At 40.3% G+C, this 14120-nt stretch overlaps 1 protein-coding gene across 6 annotated transcripts; it reads left to right on the top strand.

The window, feature by feature from the left end:
• Window positions 1–8269: 8269 nt before the first annotated feature.
• LOC131318951 (uncharacterized) lies at window positions 8270–12007 on the top strand. Of its 6 annotated transcripts, none has more exons than XM_058349010.1 (5): window positions 8270–9957; window positions 10048–10168; window positions 10631–10740; window positions 10922–11049; window positions 11424–12007. In XM_058349010.1, the coding sequence occupies exon 1, from the start codon at window positions 8390–8392 to the stop codon at window positions 9779–9781; it is 1392 nt and encodes a 463-aa protein (XP_058204993.1). In that variant the 5' UTR covers window positions 8270–8389; the 3' UTR covers window positions 9782–9957; window positions 10048–10168; window positions 10631–10740; window positions 10922–11049; window positions 11424–12007. The 6 variants fall into 6 exon arrangements, with proteins under 6 accessions (XP_058204993.1, XP_058204995.1, XP_058204991.1 ...); XM_058349012.1 differs by having other exon boundaries at window positions 8334–9957; window positions 10116–10168; XM_058349008.1 differs by lacking the exon at window positions 10048–10168 and having other exon boundaries at window positions 8334–9957; window positions 10635–10740.
• The last annotated feature ends 2113 nt before the right edge of the window (window positions 12008–14120 follow it).

Below are 14120 nucleotides of genomic sequence, written 5' to 3'. Positions count from 1 at the left end.
CAGCCAAACAAGGCCTTGGTCCCAGACTGATCTCAGTCTCTCTCCCCTATAAATACCCCCCCTTGCATTCATTTGCAAGGGGTTAGCCTCATTAAGAAGAAAAGCTCTCTTCATCCCCCTCTCCTTGCTCTCTATCTCTCTTCTTCCATTGAAAGAGAAAGGAAAGCAACCCACTTCCATATACCCCCACTGATATCCAGTCACCATACAACATCCATCTTCAACCTTTAGGTTCAAAACTACCTTCAAACCTCAACACCCAAAAGGTATATCACCTTTGTATTCCTTTCTGTTTTCGGCCCCTGAGGGGAACCAGCAAGGCCCAGGCTAGTAAACAATACTAGTCCTGGCCTTGAACTAGTAAAATACAACAATCGTATGTGATGATACTTGGCGCACGCCAGTTTCTATATGCCGTACGCCAGTCATGGCAGTACGAGCACAACTGGCGTGGGGATTATGGATCGTCATTCCTTTTATTTTATCTTTCTGTCAAATCACCCTTGCATGCTAAGTAACCAGTTTACTGCTTTCTGTTTGTTTAGAACTGTTTAGATATAGTGGTTATTGCTTATTCTTTATCTGTTTAGAGGGCCCCTGGGATCCTTCTGGTCATGTTCCAGAGCCCAGATGATGCAAAACCAAGCGCTGGATCCAAAAACCAACTGGCGTACGGTCTATAAAGACTGGCGTACGACAGTTGTCCCACGACCCAGTGGCTGGCCCTTGCATCTTGGTATGATCTTGGCCTGCTGCATGTCCCCGCTCTGTTTAGGGGGGTTTTCTGTCTTTTTTCTTTTTTTTTATGGCTGCAAGCCATTTCATCTGTCTGTAAATATATATATCCTGCTTGTTTAAACTGCATGGTTTGTCCTGGGTGTGCGCTGGTCCTTTTTCAGAGCCCAGAGGGTTGCAAACAAAGACTGTGAAACCAGATAAGTGGAGTACGCCAGTCTTGCTGTGGCGTGCGCAAGTCTAACCAACATGCAGTGGCTCGACCAGTGCATGCTGGTAGAACTTGCTCATGCCCCTGCGGGGCAGCGTACTGCAATTTGTCCAGTTTGTTCAGTGCTTGTTCTCAATCTATATTTAGCATTGCAATCAAGTTATCCATAAACATTTTGCCACATAAATCACAACTTGTTATAGTTTTAACCCCCGTTAACTGTTCCCCCGCCCTAACTGGCTAAAAAATGATCAAATGAGAGAAAAATGCAAACGTTTTATAAAATGCCCGAGTAGAGACTGATCTCCGGATTGGGCGAGAGGGGTGCCATAAAACCCTTCCCCTATCGTAATCTGGCTCCCGAACTTCAGATATCGAAGGTGACGACGGACCAGTCTACAAGCCTTTTTCAAAATCAAACAAACGTGGCAAACGTTTTCGAGTTCGGTTCCTTGGGTGATTTCACCGCTAAAACCCGAGTGGCGACTCTGAATCGAGGCGTTTCGCCGCGCTTTTCCAAACACAAAAGGGCCGCACCCAATTTTCCAAGCAAAATTTTCTGGGTGGCGTGCCCACAGTGGGGGACAAGATCCAAATCTCTTGTATAACCATTAGTTTATCGAATTTGTGATGGCATTGTAATTGTGTTTGGAACATCTTTGTATCATTTGTGTTTAAAGAATTTGTAACATAGCATTCCTTTGCAACATTTGTGTTTCAAGAACTTGTAACGTACCATTTCCTTTGTAACATTTGAGTTTGCAAAACATTTAATGTACTAATCTATTTTCCAATGTACTTAAACTAATGTGTGAGGTCGTACTTTTACGTGCATATATTCAACTTAAACAATGCATTTGTAGCAATGGACAATGACGTCGAAGTAGTGGAAGCACATACGAAGGGAAAACGTAGGAATTGGAGGAGTAAGGAGGAGGGTGCACTAATGAAGTGCATAGTGAATGTGTTGGTGGGGGACAAGTGGAGAGCCGGTAATGGCTTCAAATGTGGTTTCTTCAACCACTTGGAGAAAGAGTTGGACAAATTTCTACCGGGGACTAACCTTAAGGCTAACCCCCACATTGACTCAAAAGTTAAGTATTGGAAAGTCACGTAGGCAAAAATTGTTGACATTATTGCCCTTAGTGGCTTCGGGTGGGATGATGTCAACAAGCGCATATTAGCGGAGAAAGACATATGGGACAATTATGAAAAGGTAACTTCCAAAGTTTGAATTTGTAGTTCCAATGCTTGAAGTCAATATTTGTACTAACGGCCAACTTATATATGTAGGCCCATAAGAAGGTAACTAGCATGTACGGGAAGACCTTCCGGTACTTTGATGATTGGCAATTCATATTCGGAAAGGATAGAGCTACGGGGGTGGGAGCGGAGACTCCCGCAACAATGGGGCGCACAACTAATGTGAACCAAACACTCCCAACTTCCAATGATTGCTATATTCCTCAATTTAGTGAAGAGTATGGTGCATTCCCAAATGAAAGGCCATTGTCTCCCGCAACTCCCGCAACTCCCATACCTCAAACATTCACACCTCATAGCTCACTCCCCACTTCCACTCCCCAAACCTCAGTGCCGCAGCCCAATGCCGGAGGCACAAAGAGAAAGAGGACAAGAATGGGTGATGAGGAGTTGTCCATGCTTGCAAGCATGCAGAATTGGATGACCTTGAGCACGGGCCATATGGAGAAGATGGTCAATTCCTTCGGCTATGACAAAGAGCTATCCGCACGACGCACTCAAGTGCCAGATGAGCTATCAAAGCTCGATATTACCTTGACGGAGAAGTTCAAGTTAAGTGCGGTGATTTGCCAAGAGAAGCAAATGGTAGATAACTTCTACAGCATCAAGCCCGAGGAGAGACAAGCTTATGTTGAAGCCATCCTTAGTGGCGTTGTGTATGGTCCAATTTAGTAGTGTTTGAACAACTTGTGCCCTTTTGAACTGGTTTAGAAGTGGTTTAAGTACCTTTATAAGCATGATTGGTAGTTAAGCCACTTTTTTGAAGTGGCTGAACTACCTCATCGTATAGTATATGCCATTTGTAAATGTGTAATGAATGACTTAAGTCATGAATTTGTAGGACTTAAACTAGGAACAATGGTGAGTGATCATACGATTTGGCCTTGTATGACTTATGTTGCTATAATTGATGAACTTTTTTGAAAATGTGGAATGTAATATGAATATTTCTTGCATGACAGGTTTTCGCAACTAATCTTTGTCATACTGGGGCAATGATGATTGAATTAATTTTTTACTTAAGGTAGATACCTTGGCGGGGTAACATTAGTTGCAACCAAGAGTACCCTTATGATTCCATAAATATTGACTGAGCCCAATCCAGTTTTCACCTGTGGTTATGTTCATATGTGGAGCAGGTGCAGAAAATTAGTGGAAATACAGCCCACTTTCCAGGTCTATGCAGGTGTGTGTGTGTGTGTGTGTGTGTGTATGTGTGGAATGCTGGTTTTAAGGTGTACAACAGGTTTGAGCAATTTTAAAGATAATATTAGAATGTTATTTTCTGCAGTTTCAAAGCTGTACAGGTGTGTGTGTGTGTGTGTGTGTGTGTGTGTCGGTGTTGGATTGTGCAATTGCAAAGCAGTGCAGGTGTGTGTGTGTGTTGGTTTCTGCAATTGCAATGCAGTGCAGGTGTGTTTGTGTGTTGCAATTGCAATTGCAATGCAGTACCTAGGTGCTACTGCAATTTATGAGTTTTATAGATTCTGAGGTTTACAAGGTGCTACTGCTATCCATATTTGCTGCTACACTTTCTGAGGTTTACAATGTTGTTTTGTGCTGTTACCATGCTTGTATGGGCAATGATGAATGAATTAAGCCATGAGTAATTGTGTGATTTACGTGGAAACCTTGGCGGGATAACTTTTTTGTTGCAGCCAAGCATACCCTTGTGATTCCCAAAAAAATTCAATTTTTTGAGCCCATGTTTGGTTTTGTAAGCTATTTCCCAAGTTTCTAAGCTGTTTTCTGCAACTTTGACTCAGTTGAGGTGGCTGTTGTGTTGTGCAGTTTTCTGAGTTGGTATTTATTGTAGTTTAGGTGGCTGTTTTCAACAGTTTTGAAGGTTGTTTTGTTATGCACTTTTGTGAGATTCTGTTCTGTTAGTGCAGTTTTATGTGCTGTACAGTTTATGCACTGTGTGTGTGTGTGTGTGCAAACTGCAGAAAAACGGACCTTAAATCTATGTCTTGTGTCTGCTGCTTAACTGTGTTTGTGGATAGTTGAGTGCAGAAAATTGCATGCCAAACTCAGAAAATTTGGAAATTGTCCTAGTGTAGAAACTGTACAGCATATGGAAAATTGTGTGGCATACTTTACGGCATACTTTATTGCACCTTCTGAGGTTTACAAGCCTGTTTTCTGGTGTTACCATGCTAAACTATGACATAGAAAAGAAATTTGGTGGCTATGATATCTTATGAGCTGAGCCAAGTGGGTGTATGTGTTATACTCTAGTGCAGTTTTTTGGTACTGCTATAAACAAACTGCTGCTGCTCTGAGTGTCTGTTGTACCTAGGTTTGGATGGTTTCTGCAATTCCAATGCAGTGCAGCTGTGTGTGTTGTGTTGTGGTGCAACTGGTAGTGCAGGACATGGGCGTTTTCTGCTGTTACCATGCTATTTTCTACGGTTAGCATGCTTTTATGAGAATACATGTCCAAATTTGATGGATATGATGTGTTATAAGCAAAGCCAAGTGTGTGTGTGTGTGTGTTATAAACTGAGTCAGTCACAGGTTAAACACAAAAATAGCATGCTAAACTCAGAAATTGAAACATGTGTGTGTTCTCTTTTTTCATGGGCAATGATGAATCAATTGAATTGATAAATTTTGTACGTGGATACCTTGGCGGGGTAACTTTTTTTGTTGCAGCTATGAGTAGCCTTCTGATTTCCAAATTATATTTCTGAGCCCATGTTTGGTTTAGTAAGCTACGTTATGGGTATGCAAGTTGTTTTTGTACAACTTTGACTAAGTTTAGGTGGATATTCTGTTTTGCAGTTTTCTGAGTTGCTATTTTATGCACTTTAGGTGGCAGTTTTTTGGCTATTTTGGTGGCTATTTTTTGCAGTTTTCTGGGTTGCAATTTTCTGCAGTTTTGGTGGCTATTTCTGCAGTATTCTGGGCTGTTTTGGTTGCTGGTTTTTGCAGTTTTTGGGCTATTTTGGGGGCAGTTTTCTGCAGTTTTATGGGTTGCAGTATTCTGGGCTGTTTTGGTGGCTGTTTTCTGCAGTATTCTAGGCTGTTTTGGTGGCTGTTTTCTACAGTTTTTGGGCTGTTTTGGTGGCAATTTTCTGGGTTGCAATTTTCTGTAGTTTTGGTGGCTGTTTCTGCAGTATTCTGGGCTGTTTTGGTGGCTGTTTTTTTGCAGTTTTTTGGGCTATTTTGGTGGCAATTTTCTGCAGTTTTATGGGTTGCAATTTTCTGCAGTTTTGGTGGCTGTTTCTGCAGTATTTTGGACTGCTTTGGTGGCTGTTTTCTGTAGTTTTTTGTGCTGTTTTGGTGGCTGTTTTCTGCTATTTTCTAGGTTGTAATTTTTTACAGTTTTGGTGGCTGTTTCTGTAGTTATCTAAGTTGTTATTTTCTGCAGATTAGGTGGCTGTTTTTGTGGCAGTTTTATGGGTTGCAGCATGCTGTATTTTGGGTTTAAGTGGTTGGTTTTTCGCTGAATGTAAGCTGTATCCAAACTGTGTCCTAAAACTAAAAAAAAAAACAGCCCACGAACTGCAGAAAAACAGCCCATGAACTGCAGGAAAATAGCCCACAAATTGCAAATCACACTACTGTGCAAATGTGCAGTGCAGCGCAGTGACATGCTGTTCGGCATCCTCTATGTGTGGTGGTGGTGGTTTGTCATACTGTTTTCAGCAGTTTTGTGGGCTATTTTATTGTTGGCTTATCTATGGTCCCATTATAGGCTATGATGATATGAAACGAGACATTTTGAGGCGAGTCACTTATCTTGGCGGGACAAGTTATGAGGGCCAATGGTTCAATCATCGCTCGGCAACATAACTTGTAGCCAAGTAGTGCACTATGCGCCAATCAAATATATCTGAGCCAAATAGAATTTCTGAGCATACTATTAGTATTGTTTGACATTGAAATACGATATTGTTGTATTCTAATAGATTTTTCGATGGGGAGCGAAGATAAAGAGAACTATTGGGTGGTATTTGTTGGCCGTAAGCCGGGGATATATACAAGTTGAGAGACCACGGAATTGCAAGTTAATGGATACCCGGGGAACTTGAAGAAACGGTACAACACGTTCGACGAAGCAGAAGGAGCATTGTTACAATTTCATGAGGAAAGATACCTGTTGAATCAAGAGATGCAGTTGGCCCAAACCAAACGTCGATCAAGTGACAGTGCTTCCACATCCGTGATTGCCTTGGAAGATGAACATCGAAGAAGTCTAATAACATACTTTATTGAGATATTTTTCTTAGGATTCACATGTTGTATTTTATTGGCACATCTATTCGATTCGGAATAACCTTGTAAAAATTTGTAATTTCAAGACTTTGACTGAACGATAACACTACGGGATGGGAGCTTAATTGGTCCCCCTTCCTCTCTCTGTTACGAATTCTAGAGTTAATTATTTATTTTATATGATTGGGTATTTCCCATTATTTACCTTTCTGTTATCTTAAAAGCTAACTTTGTTGGGAGTATGAAATCATCGAAATATCAGAGAATGTGTGTAATTTAAAAAAGTAGGAAGTAGATTGGGTTCTTAAATTCAATTCAAAACATGCTACAACAAAAGCCGATAATGGGTTCAAACATAAAAGCAAATCACACTTACGATTTATTATAACACAATACGGAAAAAAAGAAAAAGAAAAGGGAAGCCATCAAATGGCAAATCCATTTTTTATTGTCACAATTAAATATTTCTTCGAACACCTAACTTCAACTTCTAGTTTTCACGACGACCAAAAATATGGCCCCATTGGATGAAATACGGAAATTGCATGTCTCGATAACGTGTCACCTGTGGCTGATCCTACATCAAGTTGGAAAAATCATTTAGATAATTTACGAAATGAGACAAAATCGTATTTACTAAACAAGACTTTATAACATTTTAACTTACTCGGACGAAGTCATTCCAAACTTCATCTTCTACCACCAACTTGTTTTCATTTGCATTCCACCCAAACCCAGGATGGTAAAGCATAGATGCAAGATAACAATAATTCCTCTTCCATGCTTTCATCTTAGTAGCGATATGATGTTGATCGATACCGGCTTGGGGCAATAAAGTTTGCATTTGATTTTCAAGAACTGTCAAGTAGCCGGGATGCCACCCACCGCCCTTGGCTTGCCAAATCCCTTCATCTACAAGGTTCGTAACATTTGTTCTTCGACCGCAGTCCAAACTTGGCGTGCCATTAAAGAGGTTGACAAACAAAATTATAAACTAATTCTTTGAATGAAGTTGAAATGTGATATGAGAGGAAGAGTAACTTCCATAATTTATAAGAAAAAAGTTGACCAAACTAATTAGTTAAACATGTTTTCACCAAATAATATTGTTTGTGCACATGAGAATTGACCTAACTAGTTTGATACACATTTTCAACTACCAAACAATGTGTTTTTTTTATTAAAAAAAATTCCAGAATTTTTTTAAAAAAAAATGCCGAATTTTTTTTAAAAAAACCGAATTTTATATATAAATTTTTTTAAATTATAATAATACTAAATTCATTAATTTGTTAGTGCAAATAAATATTACGTCTAAAATTGTGAAATAATAATTAAATTTGCAATTATATATAAAACGTAATACATAATAAATTTAAGAACTGCACAAGAGCAAAATGGTCATTTCACAGTTTTTACATCATCCACCATTCTTATACCCCTATTAATCCTTCATCCAAACGAAGTACTATTTAATTCCCTTTTCTAATACCTCATCCAAACAACCTACTATTTAATCCCTCTTCATAAATATTACATCAATGTGGGCCATCTCTTATTAACTAATACCCCTACTATCTTATCCCCTTATTAACTAATACCCCAAATTCTTTACCCGCATCCAAACGGGCCGTAAGTGTCATCCAAAGTGGCTCTGATCTGCTTACCTCACCCTCCCCGCCCCACAAAATGCGAAAATGGATGGGACTTAAGAGAGAAAGGGGGAGAAACAGGAGAGTCTTTAAAAAAAAAACAAAAAGTCTGTCGGCACAGATTCGAATTAGCATTTCTGAAAATTCGTGGTGGGCTCATAACAAAAAATGTACACAGTTTGTGCACAATTCGTCTTGTGGGTAGCAACGAAAAAAAAAAAGAACCCCACAAAAGTTTCAAAACTCCATCCCGGATCCATCTTTGAGGCAGTCCAGCAGCTTACAGCCTCTCTCTCTCTCTCTCGCGATGTCAATCGACCAAGGCACCTTCGAATCTCTAGTTCCTTCCCGCTTCACCACATTCACATTCCCCAACCCCTCCTCCTCCTCTTCCTCTCTCTCCCCCAACCCTCTCCACACCCCACTCCTCCGAGTCGCCGTCCTCGACTCACCCACTCAACACACCACCCCTCTCATCGCCGCCATGCTCGTCCCCACCCACCGCGAGTCCGACTGGACCTTCTCCACCCACTCCGGCCACCTTCTCCTCCTCGCCTCCCACCACCACCACCACCACCACCACATCTCCCGCCTCATCCTCATCGGTAACCTCCCCTCCTCCCCTCACCCCACACCCTACACACGCTCTATACAATCTCTATCCCACGTCCAAGACGCTTTAACCCCATTACTCCTTGCCTTGTCTCCTAAATCATCTTTCCAACACGGTCTTCCCGAAATACCCTTCTTGGATTACGAAGACGATCTCATTCGCAGTGCTGTGGTGGACACATGCGTGGGGTCTTGTGTTGGTGAGATGTTGGTCGAGGATGTTGAGTTGGAGGGAAGAGGGTTTAGGAGGAGGTTGAGGTTCAAGCGAATGCCCAATTTGATTCAGACCCAGGTTAGAATTGTCCCCATTGATAGAAGTTCTGATGTGGGTTTTGCTGGTTTGGGAGATTTAGGGTTGTTTAGGCTGGACATGGGTAGTTTGGTTCAGCCTTATTTGGGTCCAATGGTGGCTGGTCTGTCAGTGATCGGTTCGTGTTTGGAACGGAGGGTTCGAGACGGGTTTAGGCTGAAAGCATTGTGCTTGGGAGTAGGAGGTGGGGCTTTGGTTACGTTTTTGAATGATCAGTTGGGGTTTGAGGTGTTAGGGGTGGAGGCTGATGAGGTTGTTTTAACCGTCGCAAGAAAGTATTTCGGGTTACGAGAATCTAAGTTTGTTAGAGTTTGTGTTGGAGATGGAATAAGATTTGTGCAACAAATTGCAGGCCGAGGCGAAAATGCAAATTTTGATTCTTTGAGTGATTGCTTTGGTGTTAAATTAGATTCTATATTCGATGTGATTATGGTTGATTTGGATTCAAGTGATGCCAGGATGGGTACAATGGCCCCACCATTGGAGTTTGTGGGGAAGTCTGTTCTTCATGCTGCTAGATTGGTTGTTTCGGACCATGGAATTCTTGTAATTAATGTGATTCCGCCAAGCAGGTCATTCTATGAGAAATTGGTGCGTGAGTTGCAGGAGTTTTTCGTGGAGTTGTACGAGATAGATGTCGGAAATGGAGAGAATTTTATTTTTATTGCTACTGCATCACCAGTTGGGACCGATTCCAGAGACTCCGAGAATTCTTTTCTCACAAAGTTGAAGCTGGTTATCAACGGAGAGTACTTGAATTCCATAAGGAAAATTTGAAGGTTAAAGAATCCTCAGTTCAAGCGTAAACATTTGCCTCATTGCTCAGATACAACTGACCTGATATGTTGAGTGAGATGGTTGTTATATGGTGATTTTGAAGCATAAAAGAAGACGACTTGACTGCAAGTGGTGTATGTAGGAGCTTTCCATTCAACATCAGGTCGAACTATCAGGTAGTCATGGCGTTAAACAAGATTGCTAACATTAATTATGCTCGTAAGTCGGAAAGCATATCAATCTTCTACTGCATGTGTTTAATGTAGGGTTTTCTATTTTACTACGGCTTGAACTATTTGGTAATCATGGCATTTAATGAGATTGCTAACATCAGTTGCGCTAAGGAGATTGAATGCAATGGGCATGTATCTCCTGCTACTCTTTAAGGTATTCTGAATTTCCCTATTGCTTTTCATCATTTACCCTTTTAATGTTGCTTGTAGCATTTTTTGTGAGATATCTCAAGCATTTAATGAGAATTTTAAACTGTGACAAACTGGTGTAGGTGTTTGTTGCTTAAGCTAAACTGTGACAAACTGGTGTAGGTGTTTGTTGCTTAAGCTATGTGTTGAGCCCCCTGACTTTGCCCTTTGTTAGCCTTAAACCTCATCTAGCGGAGTTCAATGATCATATCTGTAACTCAAATTTTATGAAGGAATTAAGACTTACAGAAAACCATAGGGGATTGTCAAAGAACAAACGTAGTTAGAAAAGTTTTGCACTACAAATTTTGGTATTCACTTGTTTATTTTGGATCGTATTTATGTGTGTGTTGTTGGGAGTTGTGGGTGGGGGGTTTCCACCTGCAAGATAGATGAAAATGTTGCTTGACAGTGATGTTTTCCACAGGAAGAGCATTTGGTGTGCTTGGGTAAAGTGCATTGTAACTGTGGCTTATTTTACCGTTCTGGTTGGGCTGCTTTTGAGGCCATTTTATCAAGTCGGTAAGGAGAGTTAAGGTAATCCTTCCTAATTCGTGTTGCACTTACAAGAAGGTAGAGGATACTTTTCAATCTTCTTAGGTTGTGTCGCTTATTCGATTTATTTCACTTGTCTAGTACAAGTATTCATTTTGCTTGTTGCTCTAGGTGTTCATTTCTATGTGTTCGGAGTTCTTCAATTATTGATTTTATTTTTCAGGAGGGCAATAGCCAAGCAAGCTTGGTTTGATGTTCCTTTTTGGGCAAATGTGAAGTGTTTCTGGAGGCTGGAGAAGGAATGTGTGCATTTTCTGGGATATTGAGATGCATTTCATCCGAGTTTAAAATGTATGCTTACCAATTTTTGTCTTTTTGGTTTCTATTCAGGAACTGCGCCTTTGTTGTTGTTTTCCTTGCAAGGATACTTCTATATGGGAGACCAGAGTCATGCATAGGTAGCTTGTCTTTTGTTTGAACTTCCTAATGTATTTGAACCTTAAGGTAGGGTTATTAAAATATCGGCTTTTTGTAAAAGATCGTTTGAGATCCATTTATATAATGATAATACGTAAGCACATTAACATTTTATATCAAGATTGAATGACTAACTAATTGGTTCATCTTAGCTCGTTTGCAATCCTACCCTATGGGGCCTTCATTGAATAAGGAATACCATCACTTACATGTCTATGCCTTGTGATTTTAGTCTTTCTCTCTTGCAGGTGCACCCTAAGAGATATCGGGTAAGAATGGTTGATTGCCATGTCAAAATTCAAGCCACTGCAGTTCGGTTTGAGAATCAGTTTGTGTCTCCCAGTTAAGTATGGGTTGTTATTAACAGGACGAAAGATGCTAGTGTATCCACATGAAGCGTTGATTAGAGATGGGATTTGCAAGTGCAAATTTTAGGCCAAACGACATGATGTTTTTCTTTTGTTTGAGAGATTCTACATTGCTGGTGGCTGTCCTGTTTTTCAAGTAGAGGAAGTGATGTTTTATCCACTTTTTTAACCAAAAAAAGTAAAGACTATTATATTTTGCAGTGCAGTTTTTTGAATTGTTCACATAGAGAAAACCTTCTGTTTTAGGTTTTTACTCTTGAGGACTAATTGTATGCAATGTACATACAATTGAAAGGAATGCAATGTGCATTAGATTCTCTCTTTCTCTCATGTGGGGGATCTTTTTATATAGTATCACGTCTATTGTTGTATAGGGCTGCAAATGAACCAAACAATTCATGAACTGTTTGAGTTAAAGCTCAAGTTCCCTAAAAACTTAACAAATGAATCTGAATATTATAAAATTCGGCTTGTTTGTGGTATTTTCTTTATTTGTTTTTTCTCTTAGCCTTCAAAAACAATATTGCTAGCTGAGAATCTGCACACATTGAGCACGGATTAATCATAGGTGGAATGTGCTAACATGATATAAAAAGAAGCAGTCGGTGGGTTGTCAATTTTGGCTCGATTTTTTAATTTGTGCCCCCTGATTGTACGTGGCGCAGTGGTTTGGTGTCTAATATGATAATTTTGCGCATTGCTATGTTAGTGGCCCAAGTGCTGTAATCCTGCTGCCTTGCGTAGTAAGTACATTTTTTTGGGTGGTTGATTTGGGTGGCGTCATCTGCCTGTTTATAGCGGTGTACGTGGACCGTTGTCCACTGTTGATGAGTGTTAGGTGCTTGTGTCAGAAGAGAAGCGTGTGGGTATCTTGGGCCGTGGATTCGCGTTCTTGATAATTGTGTTTTCTGGGCTCTTCTGCATTGCTTTCTCTCTTTGGGGGTTATTCGTTTCCAATCCGCTACACACGGGAACTTCTTGTGCATCGATTGCTTGGCCGTCCATCGGAGTCAGCTTCGTCAGGTGATACTTGCGATGTGGGTTATGATGCTTGCTGTAGAGATACAAGTGATGGAGGCCATGGCTGGGTCTCGGAAGAGGAGCGGCTCTCTGATCGTAATAGCGATCATCTTTATTGGTATTAAGTGGATACCCTCGAAAGCACCTTGCCGGCGGAGACTCTATCAACTCTCAATCATAAATTTATCAACATTTTTTTTCCAGCTGATTTTTGAAGGTATGGATGATCAAAATTTTGGTACAGATTCCATTTTGTTTTCTCTACTTTTGTTTGAAGGATCTAAAGTTTCATGGCGAGGTTTCTAGATTAGATTTTGTAGAGGTAGATGTCGTCATTTATTTCCAAGTACCGCTCGTTGTTGAAACCCCTTATATGTTGTTGATTTTTTGTTACTTGAATCCCACATTTCCATGTTTTTAGAACTTTGAAATTGTAAAGCAGGCATCTTGTAATTTTGTCGATTTGATTCATGAATTTTTTAGTTTGTTGCTCTTGTGCATCTCGTGAAAAAGAAAATGTTTTAAACTTGATTTGAATTAGCCGATTAATTAATTTTACAAGTTTCGTATGGCCTGCCTATTCAACACAAAACTGTTCTTGGTCCTCCTCCTATTCGACACAAATGATTGTAAATTCGTAATTGCAATCATCTTTATATTCAATCAATTATCTAGGTTTTGCTTATTTTTGCAAAAGACTGGTCAGAAACTCTCACTATACCTCTCTTTACCACATTTGGGATTTTTAACATGCAAATACATATGCCCTAAGACTGCCTAAAGCTACAGTTGAATAGGGGTTTTAGAACTGTGGTTTTTTGATTGGATTTTGGAACTGTTGTTATTGGTACATTTACGTAATGCACTGTTTTATGACCCCATTTACGCTATAATTGAGTTAGAAGGTCAGGGAAACATGGTCCCTCATTCGAATATGGGAATAGTGTTAATTTTATCATAATTAATTTATTTCAAACGACAATGTCATTGGGTTGGGGTTTTGGAATCTTGAGAATATTGAACCTTTGTTTCTTTTCTGCTGGATGGATTGGATTTAAAGTGAGAGAGGCCCACATGAAGGATTTCAGTGATGTGGAACGAGAAAGAGAGCCATGAGAGGCCATGGTGGAGTGACCATGTAGTAGTGATGGGCAGGCGCAGCTGGAGTGGAGTCACAAATGGTGAGAATTGGAACTGCTTTTCTAAGTTTTGTGTGCTACTAATGCGACCCTTATTCAATGGACGCAAAGTGGTCAACAATATGTGGTCCATGGCTTTTTTTTGAGGGATCATTTTTAACGAACATTTTAAACCCCGCTTGTGTCATTCTTCGAGTCTTGTTTTCCGAACAGCTGGTCCCAAGCCTAGACAAAGGAGGAGGGTTGTGCGTTAGGTAGCTGACAACCAGAACATAAAAAACTTCGTTAGATCCTTATGACAGGAATCCGATTATGAATGTTCCTTATGCTAGGGCATTCTGTTTATTTTAGCCGACCCCAAATTTTGGGACTTAAGGCTTGGTTTGGTTTGGTATAGGTTGATAATTAAATCAAAAGA

Source organism: Rhododendron vialii, chromosome 3a, assembly GCF_030253575.1.
Source record: "Rhododendron vialii isolate Sample 1 chromosome 3a, ASM3025357v1".
NCBI classification, from domain to species: domain Eukaryota; kingdom Viridiplantae; phylum Streptophyta; class Magnoliopsida; order Ericales; family Ericaceae; genus Rhododendron; species Rhododendron vialii.
This window is presented reverse-complemented; position numbering and strand designations above follow the sequence as displayed.

Excerpts from the sequence above, each read along its gene's own strand:
- LOC131318951 (XM_058349010.1), top strand. The coding sequence starts at position 8,390 with ATGTCAATCGACCAAGGCACCTTCGAATCTCTAGTTCCTTCCCGCTTC.